General features: G+C 44.0%; 1 protein-coding gene across 4 annotated transcripts in view; it reads left to right on the top strand.

Moving 5' to 3' along the window:
• Positions 1–2858: 2858 nt before the first annotated feature.
• LOC117359623 (glutathione S-transferase omega-1-like) overlaps positions 2859–22452 on the top strand; it is a 53810-nt gene continuing 34216 nt past the window's right edge. For 3 of the 4 annotated variants that reach the window (XM_033942778.1, XM_033942776.1, XM_033942777.1), the window contains exons 1-2: positions 2860–3015; positions 10885–10993. In XM_033942778.1, the coding sequence (XP_033798669.1) occupies positions 2985–3015; positions 10885–10993 (140 nt within the window). In that variant the 5' untranslated portion in view covers positions 2860–2984. Of the gene's footprint in view, positions 3016–10884; positions 10994–22452 lie in introns of all 4 variants that reach the window. The other variant, XM_033942779.1, reaches the window with a different exon arrangement.

Genomic DNA, 22452 nt, shown 5'->3' on the forward strand with positions numbered 1-22452 from the left:
TAAATTTGGCTTTATCACTCACCTAAACCAGTATGTAAAGAGAAGTGTTGAATAACGATTTTGCTGCACCCCCTAGCAAATACTTAGAACTCTTTCTCCTCTGTAAAATGACACTATAGAGAAATATGCATATAAAGTGTGGGTGCCAGATGTAGTACTTAAAGAGCATAAGCACTGGCGCAATACAGAAGATTATGGGCAGAGACGGCATAAGGAATTTTTATTAGAATTATTATCCCCTGAGATTACTAAACTCCTCCTGTTGTTGTTTTCTAAGGACCCTAAAGTAAACCCTTTTGACACTTTAATACTAAGCATTGGATCTGTATAGAAGACCCAACCATTCCAAATTATTTCAGTGTCAGAAGCCAGGAGGTGGCAAGCTGAGGGGTTGCCCAAGTACACAAAAAACATACCCACAGGAAATAGAGGACAGGCATCCTGGAGAGAGCATGGCAGATGCACTTACAGAAATTCCTCGAGCTATATCCCTTTCCATTTTATTTATTCAATTTTCTATACCGTTCTCCTAGAGGAGGTCAGAACGGTTTACAGGAATTTTTTCAGGTACTCAAGCATTTTTTTCTCCTGAGCTCCAGCCCCAGAAAGATGAATTAGAAAGAGATAATTAGATGGGAGCAGGCTAGACATACCATGCAGTTGGAATTAGACAGAATAAAGAGTGATTTGACAGCCACTATGGAAAACAGGACTAGTGCATAGGGATGTCTCGACCCTATGTGTCCAAATACCAGGATGACTCAGGCCTTCATAGCCCTGCCTGACTCCTTTCAGTGACCTGAGGACTCACGCCTGGAGACTCAGGATAAGGGGGCAGATTCAGACTCAGAATTCAGCTTAAGGTAGAGAATGACACGGGGACAAATTTGTCCCTGTCCCCACAGGAACTCAATTTCCCCGTTCCTGCAAATTTTGTTGCTGTACTTGCCCCTACCCCATTCTTATAAGCTCTGCCTTAACCGCAACAGAGCAGACACCAGCAAGAAGAAAGAGGGAGCCTAGTAGGTTCATAAAAAAAGAGGAGACAGAAACAATTTCAGAAGTGATAACCAGGAGTGGGCAGAGTGTGAATGGGTGAAAGAACTGTAGCATCTGCCTAGTTTGGCCCAGGTTAAATTTGTATAGCAGAAGGAAGTTGTAAATAGTTCCGCACTGAATCTTCAATCAAGTTCAATTAAAAGTTCCCGTTGTCAATTGCATCCTGGTCTTGGCAAGTAATTAAGGGCTCCTTTTATCACGCAGCGGCAGAGCCTTTTACCGAAGACTGGTGAGGTACAGTAAAGGAGCCTCACATAACTTGAATGAGTGTCAGAGCATTTACTTTGCTGGCCCACAGTAAAACGCTCTATCGCTGTTTGATAAAAGGAGTCCTAAGTAAGGGACTGAGTGAGTGTGGCTGAAGCCTAGGATTGTGATCCTTAAGCCTAATGGAGTAAGTCCAGCCCCAGCCTACGCCTAGCTCTGTGAGCCCTGGTTGTGAGTGTGGTGACCTGGTGAGCTGTGAGGTGGGACCAGGATTACATAAACTTATTCTATATACTTTCCATAACACATACCTTGAAAACTGCTGAAATCCACATCCAACAATTGTGCCTTTTTAAAATTATGTTGTGTGTGGATTTGTGCTGCCTGATTCACTGATTCAATTTGGTGAATCGATTCGTTTTCTAGGGAGTCCAGTCTCCTAAATCAGCAGCAGGGGCAGTGGCAGGGGTTGGCGGGCAGAGACAGGCGATGAACAGGCTGCTCCTGGCCTGCCCTGCTGGGGCCTTCCCTCTTCCACATCACTGATGACATCACTGATGACGCAGCAGAGGGAAGCTAACAATAGAAGAAATGACTTTGTTTTGTTTACACCACAGCACTGGAATGGGTTGGAGAGTGCATGGGGGTGGGGTGGGATGAAGAGACTACAAAATAAACCTGCCAGGCCGTTTGAAAAAAAAAAAAAAAATGCCCGATTGGGCAGGAAAAGTGAATCGAAAAATCAATTTATTGTATCAACCGTTGTATCGGGCGATGGTGCATCCGCATCTGGAGTACTGCGTCCAATTTTGGTCGCCGTACCTTAAGAAGGATATGGCGTTACTCGAGAGGGTCCAGAGGAGAGCGACACGTCTGATAAAAGGTATGGAAAACCTTTCATACGGTGAGAGATTGGAGAAATTGGGTCTCTTTTCTCTGGAGAAGAGGAGACTTAGAGGGGATATGAGAGAAACTTATAAGATCATGAAGGGCATAGAGAAAGTGGAGAGAGACAGATTCTTCAAACTTTCAAAAAATAAAAGAACAAGAGGGCACTCGGAAAAGTTGAAAGGGGACAGATTCAAAACGAATGCTAGCAAGTTCTTCTTTACCCAACGTGTGGTGGACACCTGGAACGCGCTTCCAGAGGATGTAATAGGGCAGAGTACGGTAATGGGGTTTAAGAAAGGATTGGACAATTACCTACTGGAAAAGGGGATAGAGGGGTATAGATAGAGGATTACTGCACAGGTCCTGGACCTGTTGGGCCGCCGCGAGAGCGGACTGCTGAGCACGATGGACCTCAGGCATTGCTTATGTTCTTAAATCAAATCGAAATTTTTCCCCCTGAATCGGGCAGCACTAGTTGTAGATGTGGGGACTGCATCAGTTTTTAAGGTATGTGTTATAGAGGGGTACATAGAATAAGGAATCATTGGGACTGGGAGAGGCAGAGCAAGGCTAAAAGTTTCTCTAGCGTGCCTAATCCTCCAGGGGAGCTAGAAAAAGAGGACTTCGGACTTTATTGACTGCCTCGCCCATACAGCCAGCATTAGCCAATAAGGGTTTCGAGGTCAGAGAGGCGGGAAACCGAGGCAGCCCGGCGAAGGGGGAGGGGATTACGTGACGCGAGCGCTATTAATGCGTGCTCGCCCTCTCCCCCCCCCCCCCCCTTCTCTTCACGGGTACCCGGCGTCACCTCAGAACTGTCACCAACCATGCCCGCGGCAACCAGGAGTCTGCAGAAAGGTGAGGGGGCGCCCGAGCGCCCATTTGCCCCGCTCTCTTGCAGGCCGTCCGCCAGGCGCTCTGTGGGAAGGGAAGTTTCTCATCTGCTACTTCGGCTGCAAAATACTGTATAACAGAAAAATGTGCCTCAGCTACAGAACGAGCGCCACATGTTGCATGTTCTGTGGCGCTGAAACTACTTAGACATTCGAGCCGTCGGTGGAGGGCTGGGCCAACGTCACGAGCTCTTAAAGCAGCAGCGGTAATAATAATAATGCTTCGTGTGTCCAGTTTAGTGATCTCGTGCGAGGAAAGAAAAGAAATAGCATTGCTTTTTACGTGAGCAGCACAGCTGACTCTATATTTTTCAAAACTATTTTTTAGAGATCTTTATTAGTATTGCAGCCAGCGTTTTATCGCTTTCTAAGAAAAACTTGTTACATACACCAAATCAGGCTGAAGTTACAAAACGCGCGATACAGAAGAAAAAAAAATCCTTAATGAAACATAACTACAGCCTGTGCTGTGTTTACATTCGAGGCATGCAGCTATAGGTAGATACAGTGAAGGAGTTTACCTGTGCCGAGAGCCTGCCTGGGCTGTGTTTACAGTGATCTATGCGGGGCATAGTTTTTGTCGTTGACTCTTCCAAAACAAAGTGTCAAACCCTGCAGAAGTGACGTCTCCCTAATATTGAGCTTGTTCAGCCCCCATGCTCTGAGCCTGTGCATTAACCCTGGTTAATGTCTTTTCTTGGTCAGTTTCTCCGGCTGAGTGGCTGGGGTGCTTTCACGTGGTAACGTTTAGTCTTGGGAGGTGCTGAGCGCGGATCTTTTCCAGATAAGCCCCGCCAAAAAAGTTAACCCCCGCCACAGTTTTAGCTAACACCATGCTAAGTGAATACTTGGGGAAAGTGATATACAAGGGGGGGCTCTGCCCCCCCTTGAAATCTCCCCCCGAGTCATTATTCAAATCATGTGAATAATTAATAATTTATAAAGTGGCGGGGCTTAAGTTTTCGCCCGTGCACTTTTTGCATTAGTGGCGGGGCTTATCTGGAAAAGACCCCTGAGCGCTTTCTGCCATAGTTTTGTAGCCTGTGTGTGTAATTAAAGGCTCCCCCCCCCCTTCCCTCCAGTGTTGGGGAGGTTGTGGTTAAATAGAGTTGTAACATTTTCCTTCCTTATGTTTAAAGTGCAAAGATTCAGTCATGCTACAACCAAGTTAAAGGGGGGGGGGGAATCCCAGTTTATTCCTCTACTACTATTTATTATTTCTATAGTGCTGAAAGACATACACAGCACTGTACATTTCACATTTGTTTGACGGTCCCTGCTCCAAAGAGCTTACAATCCAATTTGGACAGACAAACAGGACAGGGGAGATTTTGGTAGAAGGCATGATACAAAGGGGAAAGGTATCTGACAGTGAGTGGGAGTTAAGAATTAAAAGCAGTTTTAAAAAAGTGGGCTTTTAGTTTGGATTTGAATATCGCTAGAGGGGTGCAGCAAAAAAAAAAAAAAAATTCATTTCCCTTGTTTGATAACATTTTTTCCTGATATAGGGGCAATATTGTAGAGGGTTCTCTCTTCCAAAAAGTAAAGGTGTACAACATGCACTACCTAAAAGTGCATACGCTTGGAAAAGTGTCTGCTGTTTACTACTAGTGTTGCCCAATTTGCCGATTCAATTCATTATCCCAGGACAAGCAGGCAGCATATTCCCACACATGGGTGACGTCACCGACGGAGCCCCGCAGCGGACAGCCTCGAAAGCAAACTTGCTTGAAGATCTCGATCTTTCGAGCACTGTACCGCGCATGCGCGCGTGCCTTCCCGCCCGAACTAGGGGGCGCATCTCCTGAGAGGATCCTCAGTTTGTTTAATTCCGCGGAGACAAGAAGACACGTTTTTCTACATCTCTGCAGCATTGCCTTCTCTTCACCGCGGCTGTTTCTTTTCTTTCAGTTAAGTTCGGTCGCTGTGCTCTCCTATTTCTTTTTCGTTTTCTTTTCTTAAAAAAAAAAAATAAAAAAGTTTCAATTGTTTCTTTGATTTTGTGTCCGGCCGGTGAGCCTTGGGCCTAGGCCCATTTGCTCCTTTCGTTCGACACGGACTTTATTTTTTCCATGTCCCGGCCTCTTACCGGGTTCAAACGTTGTCGCCAGTGTAATCGTGTGATTTCGGTCACCGATCCCCACTGCCGCTGTCTACAGTGCCTGGGTCCCACTCATTCCCCAGAAGATTGTCACCGTTGTTTCATTCTTACTCCACGGGCTTTTCGACGCCGGTGCGCTCAATTTTTTCAACTTTTCGGAGACATGGAGCAACCTTCGGATTCTGCTTCGACCTCGGCGGCTGCCCCGGTCTCGAAGGCTTCGACTCTGACGACATAGACGACTACGGTCTCGAAGGCTTCGACCCAGGCTCCGGCTGGAGCTTCGGTCTCAAAGGCCTCGACCTTACCTGCTTCGGTTCCCTCGAAGACGGTGCCATCTGCGAAGTCTTCTATGGGGGGTAAGTCTCCGGGTTCTCTTTCAGGTACCGTACCCAAGAAGCCACCAGACTCCTCTGCACGTCCATCTTCCAAGCGTACCTCCAAGATAAGGGAATACTCACCTTCGAGGTCGCCCTCTTCGGAGCGTACTGCTGCACCTACGAGGTCAGAATCTTCTGTCTCGGTGCCGATGCTGGAGGACATGCTGAAATCTATACTCACCACTCAGATTTCCTCCTTAGTGGCTCAATTGGTCCCGTCCTCGACCTTGCCTCGGACTGATCAGCCTGTCACACAACCAGAGCTTCCAGTATCTCGAGGCCGGGATACCGAGACTTCTCTGCCTCATTCTTCGAAGCAGAAGCACAGATCTCGACACCATCGCGCATCGATTCGAAGTCCTTCTCGACCGAAGACTCCGCCATCGAAGCCACCCCGTCGAGACAGTTCACCACAGACCTCGACTCATTCTGTACCACGTACACCTGGTACTTCTCCATCTAGGAGCCTGAAGAGAAAACATTCTCTTACTCCACCTCACAGTGCAGCTTCTTCTGTGACTCTACGTCTAGACTCAGAACCACTTTCACCATATTCTAGAGAGGCTTCTCCCTCATACTCAGCTCTTCCTAAATCTCGCAGTGTATCTCCTGAGGAAGCGTCTGATTCCAAATCCATTTCTTTTGCCAAATTTATTTTTGATATGGGACAAGCTCTCAAACTGGATCTTCATTCAGATTCTAAATATACTCCTGAATATTTAGCAGATATGGAGCTTCCTCATCCACCGAAAGAGTCCCTCAGATTACCTATGACTCCTGTTCTGAAACAAACCTTTGTTCGTAATATGGAGACTCCTTATTCCATCACTGCCATTCCATCTAAATTGGAATCCCGTTATCGAACAGTTCCATGTAAAGGTTATGAAAAGTCTCAACTATCTCATCAATCCCTGGTAGTAGAATCCTCTTTAAAGAAAGCACATCCTTCCAAAATCTATGCTTCAGTTCCTCCAGGTAGAGAAGGTCGTACCATGGATAAGTTTGGTCGCCGTTTATACCAAAACTCTATGATGGCAAATAGAGTTCTTAATTACAGCTACATCTTTACGTCCTACTTCAACCATTTTCTGAAGATTTTACCATCTTTTTACCCGGATATCTCTACCACTCGTCTTTCAGAATTTAAACTCATCCTTAAGACTCTTTCTCAATTACGACTCTTCATGTTACAAGCCTCATATGATGCATTTGAACTCTCGTCTCGAGTATCGGCCTTTGCTGTAGCCATGCGTCGTTTAGCATGGTTATGTATTGTGGACATGGATCCCAACCTTCAAGATAGATTGGCAAATCTACCTTGTCAGGGAAATGAATTATTTGATGACTCTATTGAGGCAGCTACCAAGCGTCTTTCAGAACATGAACGCTCTTTTGCTTCCCTCATTTGACCAAAACCTAAACCTGCACCAACTAGAGGTTTCAAACAGACTCCACGTCGTTATCCTCAGAAAACGACTCCTGCTTTTTCAAGACCTCCTCGTCGTCCTCCTCAACAACAGCGACAACAAAAATCTCAGACTCCTGCTGCCACCAAGCCTGCTCAGTCTTTTTGACAATCTCGACATGAGCATTCAAATTTCTCTGTTTCCAAATTCTTCCCTCCCCATAGGGGGTCGCCTTTCCACATTTTATCACCAGTGGGAGCTCATTACATCAGATCTCTGGGTGCTTACCATCCTACGAGAGGGATACTCTCTTCGGCTCCTTCAGGTGCCTCCAGATCGCCATCCAAGAGAGTGTCCTTCCAATCAGTCGCATCTTCCCCTTCTTCTCCAAGAAGCTCGAGCTCTGCTTCTCCTACGAGCTGTGGAGGAAGTTCCTCTTTCCCAAAGGAACTTGGGATTCTACTCCCGTTATTTTCTAGTTCCCAAAAAGACGGGGGATTTGCGACCGATCCTGGATCTCAGAGCTCTCAACAAATATCTAGTCAAAGAGAAATTTCGAATGCTCACACTGCCAACTTTATATTCCTTAATGCAGTGATTCCCAACCCTGTCCTGGAGGAACACCAGGCCAATCGGGTTTTCAGGCTAGCCCTAATGAATATGCATGAGAGAGATTTGCATATGATGGAAGTGATAGGCATGCAAATTTGCTTCATGCATATTCATTAGGGCTAGCCTGAAAACCCAATTGGCCTGGTGTTCCTCCAGGACAGGGTTGGGAACCACTGCCTTAATGGACCAAGGGGATTGGATGTGTTCCCTCGATCTCAAAGAGGCGTATACTCATATCCCTATTCATCCAGCATTTCGCAAGTACCTCAGATTCCAAGTAGGAAGCCTTCATCTGCAGTACCGAGTTTTCCCCTTCGGATTGGCTTCTTCTCCCAGGGTTTTCACAAAATGTCTCGTGGTCGTGGCTGCAGCTTTTCGCAACCAGGGTCTCCAAGTATTTCCATACCTAGACGACTGGCTCATCAAGGCTCCCTCTTTTTCAGGGGTTATTGCAGCGACCCAACAGACTATTCTTTTTCTATAAAGTTTGGGATTTCACATCAACTTTCCCAAATCTCAGTTGACTCCTTCTCAGTCTCTCCAATTCATAGGAGCAACTCTGGACACTATCAATCTGAGAGCATACCTTCCACAACCACGTCAGGCCGCCCTGCTTCAGATTTCTCAACAACTCTTCCAACTTTCAACTGTTCCAGCACGAAAGATGATGGTTCTGCTCGGTCACATGGCTTCTACAGTTCATGTGATTCCTTTTGCCAGACTTCACCTTCGTATTCCTCAATGGACACTGGCATCCCAATGGCAGCAATCAGTGGATCCACCAACTCGACTGATTTCCATAACTCCTTCATTGCGGAAGTCTCTCCGTTGGTGGATGCTCTCTTTAAATCTTTCCAGAGGCTTGCTGTTCCACCCTCTTCCTCATCAGAAAGTCCTCACAACCGACTCATCAATGTACGCATGGGGAGCTCATGTGGACGGTCTTCGCACTCAAGGTCTCTGGACTCAAGCAGACCGTCGGTGTCATATCAATCTATTGGAACTCAGAGCGATATTCGATGCTCTCAAAGCTTTTCAACATCTCCTTCACGACATGGTGATTCTTGTACGTACCGACAACCAGGTAGCCATGTATTATGTCAACAAACGGGGAGGGACGGGCTCTCACTCCCTCTGTCAAGAAGCTCTGAAATTGTGGCATTGGGCAATTCTTCACAACATCTTCCTCAGAGCTGTTTATATTCAGGGTCAACACAATTATTTGGCGGACAAATTGAGTCGTCTTCTACAGCCTCACGAATGGACACTCAATTCTCCTACTCTTCGCCAAATCTTTGCCCGTTGGGGAACTTCTGTCTTGGATTCATTTAACTGTAACTTTTTTCCAGTCATCCAGGTCTTTATTTCAGTTAAACAAGATTGGAGGTTATTTGTGTGTCTCGGTGACGGCCTAGGGGAAGATAGAATTGTAGGTCGTCAGCGAAAGAGTGGATTCTGATTCGGTGTTTTCCCGCTATGTCCAGTTTTGGTTTGACATAGAGGTTGAAGAGGAGAGGTGATAGTAAGACTCCCTGAGACACTCCATAGTAGAGTGGTTTGGGTTCAGATAAGGATTTTCCTAGTAGAACTCTCTGCAATCTATCGGTCAGGAATGAAGAGAACCATTGAAGTGTGTTGTCACGAATTCCGATGGGCTTAAGCCTGGACAAGAGGAGAGAGTGCAGTCATCTAGGATGTCCAAAAGCACTGTTTCTGTGCTGTGGTGTTTCCTGAAGCCCAATTGGAGAGGATGATATTTGTTTCCATGAAGTCTTGCAATTGCATGAGTACTGTCTTTTCCAATATTTTTGAGATGAATGGGAGGTTTGAGACAGGTCTGAAGCTGCTTGGGTTGTTTGGGTTGTCTGAGTCCATGGTTGTTTTTTTCAGGAGTGGTTTTACTATGGCAGATTTCCAGCTCCATGGAACTACACTGTCGTAAGGGACTCATTTATTAGGGGTAGGATGGATTCTAGGAATACCTCGTTTGTGTCCAGGAGTGTAGTGGAGGGACATGGGTCCAGGATCGAGGTTGCGTGGCAAACGGAGTTGATTATGGTTTGAGGTCTTTGGCGGGAGATTGGTTTGAAACTGTTCATGATTTCCGTCTTGAGTGGATTGTCATCTTGGGTAGTCTCTGGGATGTATAGGAATGCTTTGGCCTCAGAGTCTAGATTTGTGCATATCTTTAATATTTTGTCATGGAAGAAGGTGGAGAGGGATTCGCAGTCTAGGTTCATTTGCTGGGAATGCATTGGACCTTGGCATGAGGAGAATAGGTTTTTTGTTATTGAGAAGATGGCCTTCGATCTGCTTGGGACCTTGGATAGTAGAGCAGTGAAATGTGCTTTCTTTGACCACGATGTTTGGCGGCAAGGATGTTTTCTGGTCAATTTGTGGACCGTCTTGGAGAAGGATCAGGTCCAGTGTGTTTCCAGAGGAATGAGTGGGAGAGGTGACTTGTTGAGTGAGTCCCAGATCTGACAGTGTTTTGATGAAATCTCGTGGGGCGCCTGTGACTTCTGGGTAGTCCACAAAGTTGAGGTCTCCTGGGACTATGATTTTGTTTATGGTTTACAGACAGCTTGCTTATAATGGTTAGCAGTTGGTCGAGCACAGACATAGGAGAGGAGGGTGCTCTGTAGACTAGTATGATCATGATTTTTTTGTCGTGGCCTATTGAGGAACGAGGCTTTCTAGGTTTAGTAGTATTATGGAGTGTATTTGGCGTGGTTTTAACTTTGGCATGGGTTTAACTTTATCGAGTGCACTGGAATTTTTTATTGGCAGCGATGGCCAAATATGGCATCTCTGGCTTTTTTCATGGATGCTTTACGGGCATTATACTAAAACCCTCAGTTGAGGAGCAGTTGAGGAGGTCGATAGTGCTAAAGGGGTGGAGCCTTGATAAAGCAGTTTCCCGCGAAACATGTCGGCTATGTTACCCTGCTTGATCTAAAAATATCTCTACTAGAGACAACTACATTAAAGCTAAGTAAAATAAGCTAACTAAAATGAAGTAAATGTATAAGAAAGTTATAAGTATTTAAATACATAAAACTCTTGAAAAAGTGAAAATAAGTAAAACTTGGACCCAGTGAGGATTGGTCACGTAAAGCTCAGAATATGTTTGAGTTCTGAGTGGTGACGCTGAGGGTCTAATAATAATAATAAGTGATAGTAACAGATTGCTAATTGGAATAAGGAAGAAGTTCCTATTTCTATTGAATTGTTATTGTAAGCCCAACTTTCTGGACTATTTACATATTTAGAATAAGTTTTAATGAGCAACAAGATGACCCATGCATACTTAAAATGTGTGGACTATTTTTCAGGGAGCGCTGCTCCAGGTCCAGTTCCTGCAGGATTAACTCGTATCTACAGTATGAGATTCTGTCCTTATGCACACAGAGCAGTTCTCGTCTTGGAAGCCAAAGGAATCAAGTAAGAGAAAAATGAGGCAGTAACAAACCATTCTGTAAGACTGCAGCACCTTTTGAACTAGTATTTGATCATTAAGTTATCTTATAGTCTCACTGATCAAGTCTGCTATATTTTTTTACCTAATCCTAAACCTACCCGATTGTGTTCTGCCTTGAATGTTCTCTCCTTTCTATAACTATTGTAGTTCTTCTCTCTTCCATTTTGTACCAATCTTGTCACCCATGAGTTTGTCTAATGTTATATTTTATATGAAATGTTTTCCTTGTTTTTAATTTTTTTTAAATTTGTAATACACTTTGAAATTAAGACATTGTGTGCACATCAAATCTTAAATAAAACTTGATCTCTCTGCACAGTAAAAATCCTTTTATTGTTCTTTTCAGCATAGACTTTTCAGACACAAAATTTGTTCTCATCCCTACAGGATCTATCTTCATCCCCATCCCATACCCACTGGTTCTCTCTCTGCCACATCCCTGCAAGCTCTGTTCTCATCTACCAAGCCTCGAACACTTTAAAATCATAAGTAACATAGTAAATGACAGCAGATGAAGACCTGAACGGACCATCCATTCTGCCCAATAGTCGCATAGAAACATGATGACAGATAAAGGCCAAATGACCCCATCTAATCTGCCTATCCGCAGTAACCATGATCTCTTTCTCTCTGTTAAGAGATCCCACATGTTTATCCCGGTTCATAGTCGATGGAGAACAAGACGTCAGCGCGCTGACAATCCAACGCCGACAGTTCGGCGCAAGACAGAAGCGCGCGGGGGAAAATAATTTTTAAAGAGCTCTGATGGCGGGGTTTGGGGTGGCAACCCCCCCCCCCCACTTTATTGGTTAGTGTTCGCACTGCTGTTGGAGGGGTGTTCGGGGGGTTGGAAACCTCCATTATAGCGAAAATGGAACTTTTTCTGATTTTTTTCGGGAAAAGTTCCGTTATCTCTATAATGGGGGGGGGTTCACCCACTAATACATATACTCTCAGGAAAAGGGTCAGTTAAACTCCAATAATATTACCTCTAAATCAGAACCCCATATGGACAACAAACCTCCCCTCTGCAACACTAACAGGCTTTAATTTCACACACACACACACAAGCCAATCACACAACAGGAAGTAACAGGGAAAAAGAAAGGAAAGAAAGGTGGAGAAAAAGCCTCAGTTCAGCTTCATCTGGCAAAAAACTCCACCTTTCAAGGCTAACCCTGTACTCCAAAATATAGAACCAGTAGAAAAAGCTCTGTGGTAGCCTGCAGGGAGATGTTACAAAACACACCGGGACACACAGCCCTCAGTTGTGAAAAAATGGGTAAATTAGCACTGTAGCAAAGTAGTCCAGGATTCAGTGTGGAACACAGCAAAAAAAGAGAACAACTTAGCTGCTTCGGCATCCAGGATCAAAGGGACCAGAGGGATTATTCCTCAGGTTTTGTGTATGCATGGATGAGATGTGATAATGCTGGTAATGGCAAGGTGGGTCAAAAGAAAACCACTAGGTTTCAAATATCATCTGAGGGTTCAAGTGGCAGTGAGGATGTCTCCCAAAGAGTCGAGAAGGAAGGGGAACCCAAGCAGCCCAGAGGGCGAGGCAGGGGCCGCAGGAAATATCAGACGAGGTCTCAGTCCAGAGCAGATCAATTGTGGTGAATATTTCAAACTATATTCTCTCCAATGTGGAAGAGAGTGTGTTAGCTAAGGGATTGTCATTTGTTCCCACTGAAAAACATTCCCCTTTTCAATTTCGGGTGGAATTGGAAAATTTCATCAGGAAATTACAGTTGAGGTTATTTTTTGATTCCACTATGGATTCCTCGAGGGATCGTTCCGTTGTTAGGAATAAGTCTGGGTGGACCCCTCCGGGCCCCCTGGATCCAATCCTCAGCGCTTTTCGTCTTGCGGTACTGAAAGATATTACTGCAATGGAAAAGTTAGACAATTTCACCATAATTTGACACGCGCTGAGCGTGATGCTCTGGTGAGGTTGAAAACTGAGACCTCGATTGTTATACGGCGTGCCGATAAGGGGGGTGCCATAGTGGTATGGGGAAGGGAACAATATTTGATTGAAGCTAATAAGCAACTCCAGCAGGCTAACAACTATCTTCCCTTGGATAGTGATCCTTCTGAGGAAATTTTTGACGTTTTGGTTAGGATGTTGAATATGGGGAGGAAGGCTGGTTTCCTGACGAAAGCTGAATATAGCTTTTTGTCACTTCAACATTTTAAAGTTCCTGCCTTTTATTTACTCCCAAAGATACATAAGAATGTGCATACCCCCCTGGGTAGACCTATAGTTTCAGGGAGGGATTCTTTGATAGAACGAGTGTGCCAATATGTGGATATCCACCTTCATCCTTGCCTTTCCTTTGTGCCATCTTTATTGAAGGACACCACTCATTTTCTGAATCTATTAGGGAGCTGGGAGCGTGATCTGTCTGAGGTGACATTTCTAGTGACGTTTGATGTGGCTTCCCTGTATACCTCCATTCCTCAGGATGAGGCTTTGGAGGTGTTACATTTTCTGAGTCAACTGCCTCGTCCATGGCTGGTTCCTCCTGATTTTCTGTGGGGGCTTATAGCTCTAGCTATGAAGAAGAACTATTTTTTGTTCAAGGGTCAATTCTACATGCAACTCTCGGGGGTTGCTATGGGTGCCACTTTTGCCCCTACTATAACCAATCTGTTTATGGGGTACTTTGAAGATCAGTTTATTTACCCCTCTAGATTTTGTCAAGCGATGGTGGGTTGGACCCGCTTTATTGATGATATTTTCTGTCTCTGGCGTGGATCTTTGGAAGAGTTGTTCTCATTCAGAGACTATATCAATGCTTGTCATCCTGTGCTGAAATTTGAGATGAATTTCCATTGCACAAGGATAGCGTTTTTGGACGTTACTGTGGAAATTGAGGGTGGCTTGATACATACCACTGTACATGTTAAGGAAACTGATCGTAATTCTCTATTGCAATTTAGCAGCATGCACTCCATATGCCATGAAGACCAGCCCAATTTTTGCGCTACAGACGCATCTGCAGCACTAATGAAGAATTTCGACATCAATCTGCCCTACTACAGGAGAGATTTGTTAACAGGGGTTATCCCATCCAGGTGGTAGCGAGGGCCAGGAAAAGGGCCCTATATAACCATAGAGAGGTCTTACTTGAATACCGTCAGGGGCAGGGGTCCCAAGACATGGTCCCCTTTGTCTCCACATTTAATCATATATCCAGAAGTTCACAGCGGGTCATTCCCCGACATTCCAACATCTTAAGGGTATATCCGAGCCTACAACATCTTCAGATTTTATTTTCTTATGGGCGTAATCGGAACCTTAGTGATATACTTAGCCCTAATGTTTTGAGACCTGCTTTGTCTGTTCTGGACATGGGGACTACAGGGGGCCACAGAAGTTGTGGTCAGTGTTCAGTGTGTCCTGTAATGATTGAGTCTGACAGGTTTGTGCACCCTAAGACTGGTAAAGTTTACAAACTACGAAGTGCCACTTCATGTAGAACAGAGGGGGTGGTTTATATTATAGTGTGTCCCTGTTCTATGATCTATGTGGGACACACTTATCATCAATTCAAGACCAGAATAATTGAGCACAGGTCCTGTCTGCATACTCGGAGGTTGGAGGAGCCATTGGTGACACACTGTTTGGAAGCTAATCATGAAATTGGGGCTCTACGTTGCACAGTAATTGAACACATTGCTTACCCTGCTCGCCGGGGGAATTGGAGGCGTTTACTCTGGCAGAAAGAGCAAAAATGGATTTTCACTCTGCAATCTGTTCAGCCTGTGGGACTGAATGCCCGGATTGAGTGGACGGCCTTCTTTGGTGTTTAAATGCCTGTGATTGGTGGATCAAGTCTGGAGGTGGAGCTTGTGTGCTATTTCTAGCTGGAGGCTGTGGAGTGTCTTAGCACTGGTATTGTTCTGTGAAATGGTGTGAGAGCCTGAAGAGCTTGGTGGGTCTGGATAGAGCGTATGTGAAGCAGTGAAGTTGAAACCCCTGACACAGCAACCAGAGCGAAACGGAGGGTTCCCCGTCGGGTTCAGTGGCTGCAGGGCCCAGGAGGTGAAGGACTGAGAGATCCTGGATGCCGAAGCAGCTAAGTTGTTTTCTTTTTTTTTTTTGCTGTGTTCCACACTGAATCCTGGACTACTTTGCTACAGTGCTGATTTACCCATTTTTTCACAACTGAGGGCTGTGTGTCCCGGTGTGTTTTGTAACATCTCCCTGCAGGCTACCATAGAGCTTTTTCTACTGGTTCTATATTTTGGAGTACAGGGTTAGCCTTGAAAGGTGGAGTTTTTTGCCAGATAAAGCTGAACTGAGGCTTTTTCTCCACCTTTCTTCCCTTTCTTTTTCCCTGTTACTTCCTGTTGTGTGATTGGCTTGTGTGTGTGTGAAATTAAAGCCTGTTAGTGTTGCAGAGGGGAGGTTTGTTGTCCATATGGGGTTCTGATTTAGAGGTAATATTATTGGGGTTTTCACCCCCCCCCCCGCAACGGCAGCGCAAACACTAACAAATAAAGTGGGGGGGGGTTGCCACCCCAAACCCCCAGTTGTAGCTCTTTAAAAATTATTTTTCCCCCCGTGCGCTTCTGTCTTGAGCTGAATTGTTGGCGCTGGATTGTCGGCACGCTGGCATCTGGCGTGCGATTATCCCGTCACCGTTTATCCCATGCCTTCTTGAATTCAGACACAGTCTCTGTCTTCACTACTTCTTCTGGGAAACTGTTCCATGCATCTACCACCCTCTCTGTAAAAAGTATTTCCTTAGATTACTCTGGAGCCTATCACCTCTTAACTTCATCTTATGCCCTCTCATTCCAGAGCTTCCTTTCAAATGAAAGATACTCGACTCATGCACATTTACACCACATAGGTATTTAAACGTCTCTTATCATATCTTCCCTTTCCCGCCTTTCCTCTAAATTATACCTGTTAAGATCTTTAAGTTTGTCCCCATATATGCTTTATGACGAAGACCATTCACCATTTTAGTAGCCTTCCTCTGGACCGACTCCATTCTTTTTATATCTTTTTGAAGGTGCGGCCTCCAGAATGGAGCTCTAGAGGAGCGCAGGGAGAGGGGGGACATGATTGAGACATTTAAATACATCACGGGACGTGTCGAGGTGGAAGAAGACATCTTTCTCATGGGACCCTCGGTCACAAGGGGGCATCCGTTCAAACTCAGAGGAGGGAAATTCGATAGTGACATAAGGAAGTATTTCTTCACAGAAAGGGTTGTAGATCACTGGAACAAGCTTCCAGAGCAGGTGATCAAGGCCACCAGCGTTATTGACTTTAAGAATAAATGGGATGCCCTAGTAGGATCCTTACGAGGGTCGAGTTGAGGAACTAGGTCATTAGTACTCAGACTTGATGGGGTGGGTCAGTAGAGTGGGCAGACTTGATGGGCTATAGCCCTTTTCTGCCGTCATGTTTCTATGTTTCTATTCTTAATGAGGTCTCGCCAGAGTCTTATACAGGGGTATCAATACCTCCTTTTTTTTTTTTTCTACTGGCCATACAGTCATGTGAAAAAATTAGGACACCCTATGAAATATTCAATTCTTTTCTTAAGAAATGTTCACATATCGATGTCAAATCTTTTTGTTTTTATTTATCTCTGGAAAAGAAAGTGATGTAATTGCAGGTAAACAATACAAATTTTCCTTGATTTACTCATGAAACAAAAGATATCCACAAAAATGTGTATTCTAAATGAATAATAAATTAGGACACCCTAATAGCTAGTGTTACCCCCTTTGGCTGAAATAACTGCCATGAGACGTTTCTTGTAGCCATCTACCAGTCTCCGACATCGGTCTGAGGAAAGTTTGGCCCACTCCTCAATGCAGAATTCTTTCAGCTGTGAGATGTTTGAGTGGGTTTCTTGCATTCAAATCACACCACAGCATCTCAATGAGATGAAGATCAGGGCTTTGACTTGGCCACTCCTGGATTCTCCATTTCTTAGCCATGAACACAGCCAGTGCTTGGTGAATTTACTGGTATGTTTTTGTTAAGAACATAAGAATTGCCGTTGCTGGGTCAGACCAGTGGTCCATTGTGACCAGCAGTCTGCTCACGCGGCGGCCCTTAGGTCAAAGACCAGAGCCCTAACTGTCCCTGTTTGTGGACCATGTTTCTGATTTGATGTACACTAAATACTAGGGAAATTTACCCAATGGTGATAAACTAACAACTCTGCCACTGATCACCTTAAACAAATAATAAATATAACCATTGTCATGTTGCAGGGTCCTGTTCCGCTTCAGCTTTAATTTTCTTACAGATGGTTTTGCATGTTGTTCAAGCACCCTCTTATAAGTTTCCAGTTCAAGTTTCAAGTTTATTAAAAATTTGATATACCACCTTATCAATTTATTTTAAAATAGGGTAAAAACAAATAATACAAATTAACATAACTTTAACAAAAAAACATACTTGACAAAACAATAACATACTAGACTAGACAAATGGGTGCGAGTGGGGAAAAAAAAGGGTAGAATTACAATGGTTAAAGAAAAGTAAGATAAAGGTATAAACATAAGGAAGGGGTTAAAAACAAATAAGTCCAATACAAGCGGACTCATAAAAAAATTAAAATTAAAATCCTTAAAAGGATATTTATACTTGAAAGGCATCTTTAAAAAGGACTGTCTTAAGAAAAGATTTAAATTTCTCAAGATTAGTTATCTCTCTTAAAGCATTTGGTGCCAAATTCCAGGGTGTTGGGGCAACTACTGAAAAGATAGTGTTTCTTCTAGTGTTAATATGATTCAGAGTTGGAATTGCTAATAAATTTTGCTCCGAAGAATGAAGAAAATGAAATATAGTGTGCGGTATCAAAAATTTATTAATGAATTCTGGCTGACCAGTGTTTCTTGTTTAAAAGTCAATAATAGAGTTTTATTAACACGGTGATGGATGGGAAATCAATGGGCTTTTATCAGAAGAGGAGTTACGTGGTCGTATTTTTGGCCTTGTAAATGACTTTTACTGCTGTATTCTGGATTATTTGTAAACATTTTAACTCTTTTTTGGTAATAACCATGATATAAGGCATTGCCATAATCCAGACAAGAAATGACTAGTGGATGGATTAAAATATTTAAAGCCAATATGTCAAGAAATTTAATTAGAGAGCGTATAATTCTTACACGATAGAATTCATGGTGGATTCTATGATGGTGAGCTGGCCAGGTCCTGCTGAAGCAAAGCATCCCCAAACCATAACACTTCCACCTCCATGCTTCACAGTTGGTATGAGGTTCTTTTCCTGGAATACTGTATTTGGTGTATGCCAAACATGTCCTCTTTTCTGGTGTCCAAATAATTCAGAGTTAGACATTTCCGGAGAAAAACTGTGAGAATATTTACAATTTCCCTATGAACACCAAATTAGCACTATCTTCACTTGGCTCTCATCGAGCAGTGCTATCAGTTTTGGCAGATGCCATATGGCCTAGCCACGGCTCCACAAACATTTTAGAAAATGAGGGCAGTAGTGGCGTTTTGGCGCAAACAGGAGATTCAGGTACTTTCTTTCTTAGATGACTGCTTGATTCGGATGTCTTTCAGCCAGGTCAATTTGTCAGCCACAAATGGGTGATTTCTTTTATTTGAACTAATTTTCTTCAATTCTTTGGCTGTGAATCTTCAAATTTCCAAAGAGCTCTTTTCTCCTGTACTAATTATTGGAATATTGGATGTTGCTCACGTAGGAGAGGAATGTGTTTCTTCCCAGAGACTGGAGTGACAGGTTACAGTCTCGGGTTTGCATTCTTCTTCAGTCACCAAGGACAAGAGTATGAGATTCTGTACAGGTTCTAAGATCTACGGTGGTGACTCGCTCGCTTTCACATGAGAACGCTACAGCAGTCACTTTTGTTCCAGTGGTTCCTGTATCTCAAGGCTCCAATTGTAGTAGCTAGTAGACTCCTCAAGCATTGCTCAATATAATTTGGTGGCTCAGCGAGATTAGTCTTTTCAAAGGCATGCCCCGGTCTTTGCTGGACTGGCTCATAGTCACCAAACATCCCAGGCTGTCAGGTTGGGGGGCTCAGTGCCTTCAATCCTCAGCGCTAGGAGTCTGATTTTAAGAGGAGACTCAGTACTCGTTCATTCTTCGGGACTGAAGAATGGTCAGGCTACCATTTCAGACCATTCTTCCAGAATGATGATAAAGGTTTTTTAGGACAGTGTTATGATGGTGGTATTTCTCTACAGCCAGGAAAGTATTTGATATACTCAGTTGGCAAGTAAAGTAATGGTTCTACTTCAGTGGGTGGAATCTCATCTTCCTCTTCTGTCAGCGCATCATTTTACAGGACAGGAAAAGGGTTTAGATAGACTTTCTCACCACAAAATCTGAGCAGGGACCGTCTATTGTATATTAAAATATACAGTGCTGCGTACACCTTTTAGCGCTTTAGAAATAGTAAATAGTAGTATTAAAATCTTCTACATCCTGGAAATTGGGAATTATTCGCTCAGGCGTTCAGCTCTTTGTATAAAGGTGAGATCTCCTAGAACTAGACCTCATGGCTTCGTCTCGAAATTTAAAGCTTCCTAGCTTCTTCAGCAAACGCAGGGATTTGCAGTCAGAGGGGGTAGCAGCGTTGCTTCTTTCTCACCTTTGGTTTCTCTTTAAGGGTTTTCCCCTGGCTGATGATTGGATGGATTAGCCATCTTAAGCTCGCTTTCAGGGCACATTAATCGGAGAATCTCTGGATTGGCTGCGCCGTCCATGCTATGCGGATCTGATGAGTCTTTCAACGGCCAAACTGTTGAGATTCCCAGTATCTCCAGATTTACTCACCTAAGGTCAGATCAACATGGATATTCATCCTACTTTGGTATTACGACCGTATGAAAAGTCATGGCTGATGTGTATGAGTTATGCGAAGCAGGTTATTTCGTCTCTTCTCCAGGCGATACAGATGTCTTCACCTGTGGCTTATGCTACCGTTTGGAGGGTTTTCCTTTCTTGGGTACTTCTCAACATTGGCATCCTTCTAGACTTCTATGTTTTATATTCTTTCTTTTTTAGCACAAGCGTATTGCCAAGGGCTTAGTGTTCAATTCCCTTCAGCTTCAAGTGACAATCTTAGCTTGTTACAAGGGCTAGGTATCTCGCTCTTCGCTTACTTCTCAGCTTTATGTAGTTCAGTTCCTAAAAGGAGTACAGTATATTTGTACACCTCTTAGGAAACCCTGTCCAGAGTACAGTCTTAAGGTGGTACTTCGCAGTTTACAGAAGGCTTCATTTCAACCTTGTCTTTTGAGATTCTAAAAGGCTGTGACGTTGAACACGGTGTTTCTTGTGGCCATGGCTTCATCTCAGCAGTTTTCTGAGTTGCAGGGATTCTTATTTCTGATTTACACATTCTGGAGTGTCAGTTCGGACAATTTCTTTCTAAGGTGGTGTCATCCTTTCTTTTATGCCGCTCTCACTTTTCCTTCCTTCTTCCTGGGAGGAGGAATGGGGAGGCATGATTTTCATTCAGGTTTTAGATCCCAATATAGTACTGAGACAGTCTTGGCTTCACTTTTGGACCATTTGAATAGCCTTCTGAGTAAGGGTAGTAATGCATTGGTGCTTCAATTTAATTTAAGTAGCACTTTCGATCTAGTAGATCATGGTAAATTGCTTGAATTTTTGGATTCTTTAGGAATCCAAGGTAAAGTATTATCATGGTTTAAAGGATTCCTAGAATCGAGACTCTACCAGGTCAAATTCAAGGATATACTCTCAGTAATATGGAAAAATCCTTGTTGAGTCCCACAGGGCTCCCCACTTTCTCCAACCCTCTTTAATGTGTATCTTCTGTCATTGGGTCACTGGATGAGTAAATTGGGTCTGAGGTTGTTCAGCTATGCTGACGACATTACAATTGTTATCCCATGCTCTACTATATTATCCTGATACAAAAAGGAGGCAAAAATGTCAATAAGGACTCTATGAGTGTGTCTGTCAGCTAATCACTCCTAACAAACCAAACCACACAGGTACCAAATATCAATTGAAGGAAAGGGGCGCTCTCAGTGTGAGGTTGTTAGCGACGGGAGAACAAACTCCAGCGCTTCCACTTACAAAGACGGAGGTGAATCACCCCGCCTGCATACCATCATCGGGCGTCCCTAGTGTGCAAAATCAACTGTGCAGAATTAATAACAATAAATAAGTCACAAACAGTGAACTAGTGAGAGAGTGAATCAAACTGAAAACCCACTCATAGAGTCCTCCCCAGCCTAATCCCCAAGATACAAAATGAAACCACAGCCAACTTAGCTTTTTAAAGCGAGCCAAATGAAGTCAATGAGCATTGCGGGAGACCAGAATAGTCATAGGATCAACTGGTTTCGGGTGAAACCCTTCATCAGGATCTTAAGGCTGGAGCAGAACCGGCTGGGAGGGAAGCAGGAGAGCCCGCAGAAGCAACTGACTGGGCTTAAAAGCAGATCCAAAATGACATCAGCCACTTTCAACCAATCAAAAACAACTAAGAAGAAAAAAAGGTTAAGAAGAAAAAACAAGGAGGAGTCACCACTAGCTCAAACTATGGTGTTCCACTCCACACATTCATTCAGACCCCCCGGAATGACCGTGTTAAGCTTGAAAATCCAATGTTGTTCTTTCAATTGGAGTTGTGTCATTCTGTCTCCTCTATAGGTATCAGGAATTTGTTCCAGCACCATCCATGTTAAGTGTTGGAATTCATGGCCCAATTGTAAACAATGGGAAACCATAGGAGCCGACTCGACAGCCTGGTGAAGTCTTATTTAGATACTGTGGTGACCAAGAGCGCGGGGAAACTGACAACGTCTGTGTTTAGAAAAGTGACCGACCGGAATACCTATTTACATTTTACTAGTTGTCATCCTTCCAGACTTAAACAGGCTATTCCGGTCGGTCAATTTTTGAGAATTCGCCGGATTTGTTCTTCCCTGGCTGAATTTAAAATCCAGGCCAGGGATTTATCCCAACATTTTTTGGAAAGAGGATACCCGGAGTGGACTATCAGACGAGCTTATTTACGTGCCCGGCATGCTAATCCTGAACTATTGCTCCATCATGTTCAGCGTTCTGATCCTGAACGACAAGTATGTGTGGTTACATATTCCCCTCGGGCTCAACAAATGGCTGCCTTTATCAGACAACACTGGCAGGTTTTGAGTTTCCACTCTATCTTTCAGGAACCCCCTCTAATTGCATTCTCGCGCCCTAGGAATCTAAAGAATTTGTTGTCTACTCGGGTCACCAACAGCAGTCCTGGCTCTCATCTACCTTGTGGACGTTGTTCCATGTGTGCAAACACTATTACTGCATCTAGTTGGCATGATTCTTATACCCACAGGGAATTTCAGTTAAGGAGTCACACCACTTGTGAATCACGGTGGGTTGTGTATGTCATCAACTGTCCCTGT

Source organism: Geotrypetes seraphini, chromosome 4 (genome assembly GCF_902459505.1).
Source record: "Geotrypetes seraphini chromosome 4, aGeoSer1.1, whole genome shotgun sequence".
NCBI lineage: Eukaryota > Metazoa > Chordata > Amphibia > Gymnophiona > Dermophiidae > Geotrypetes > Geotrypetes seraphini.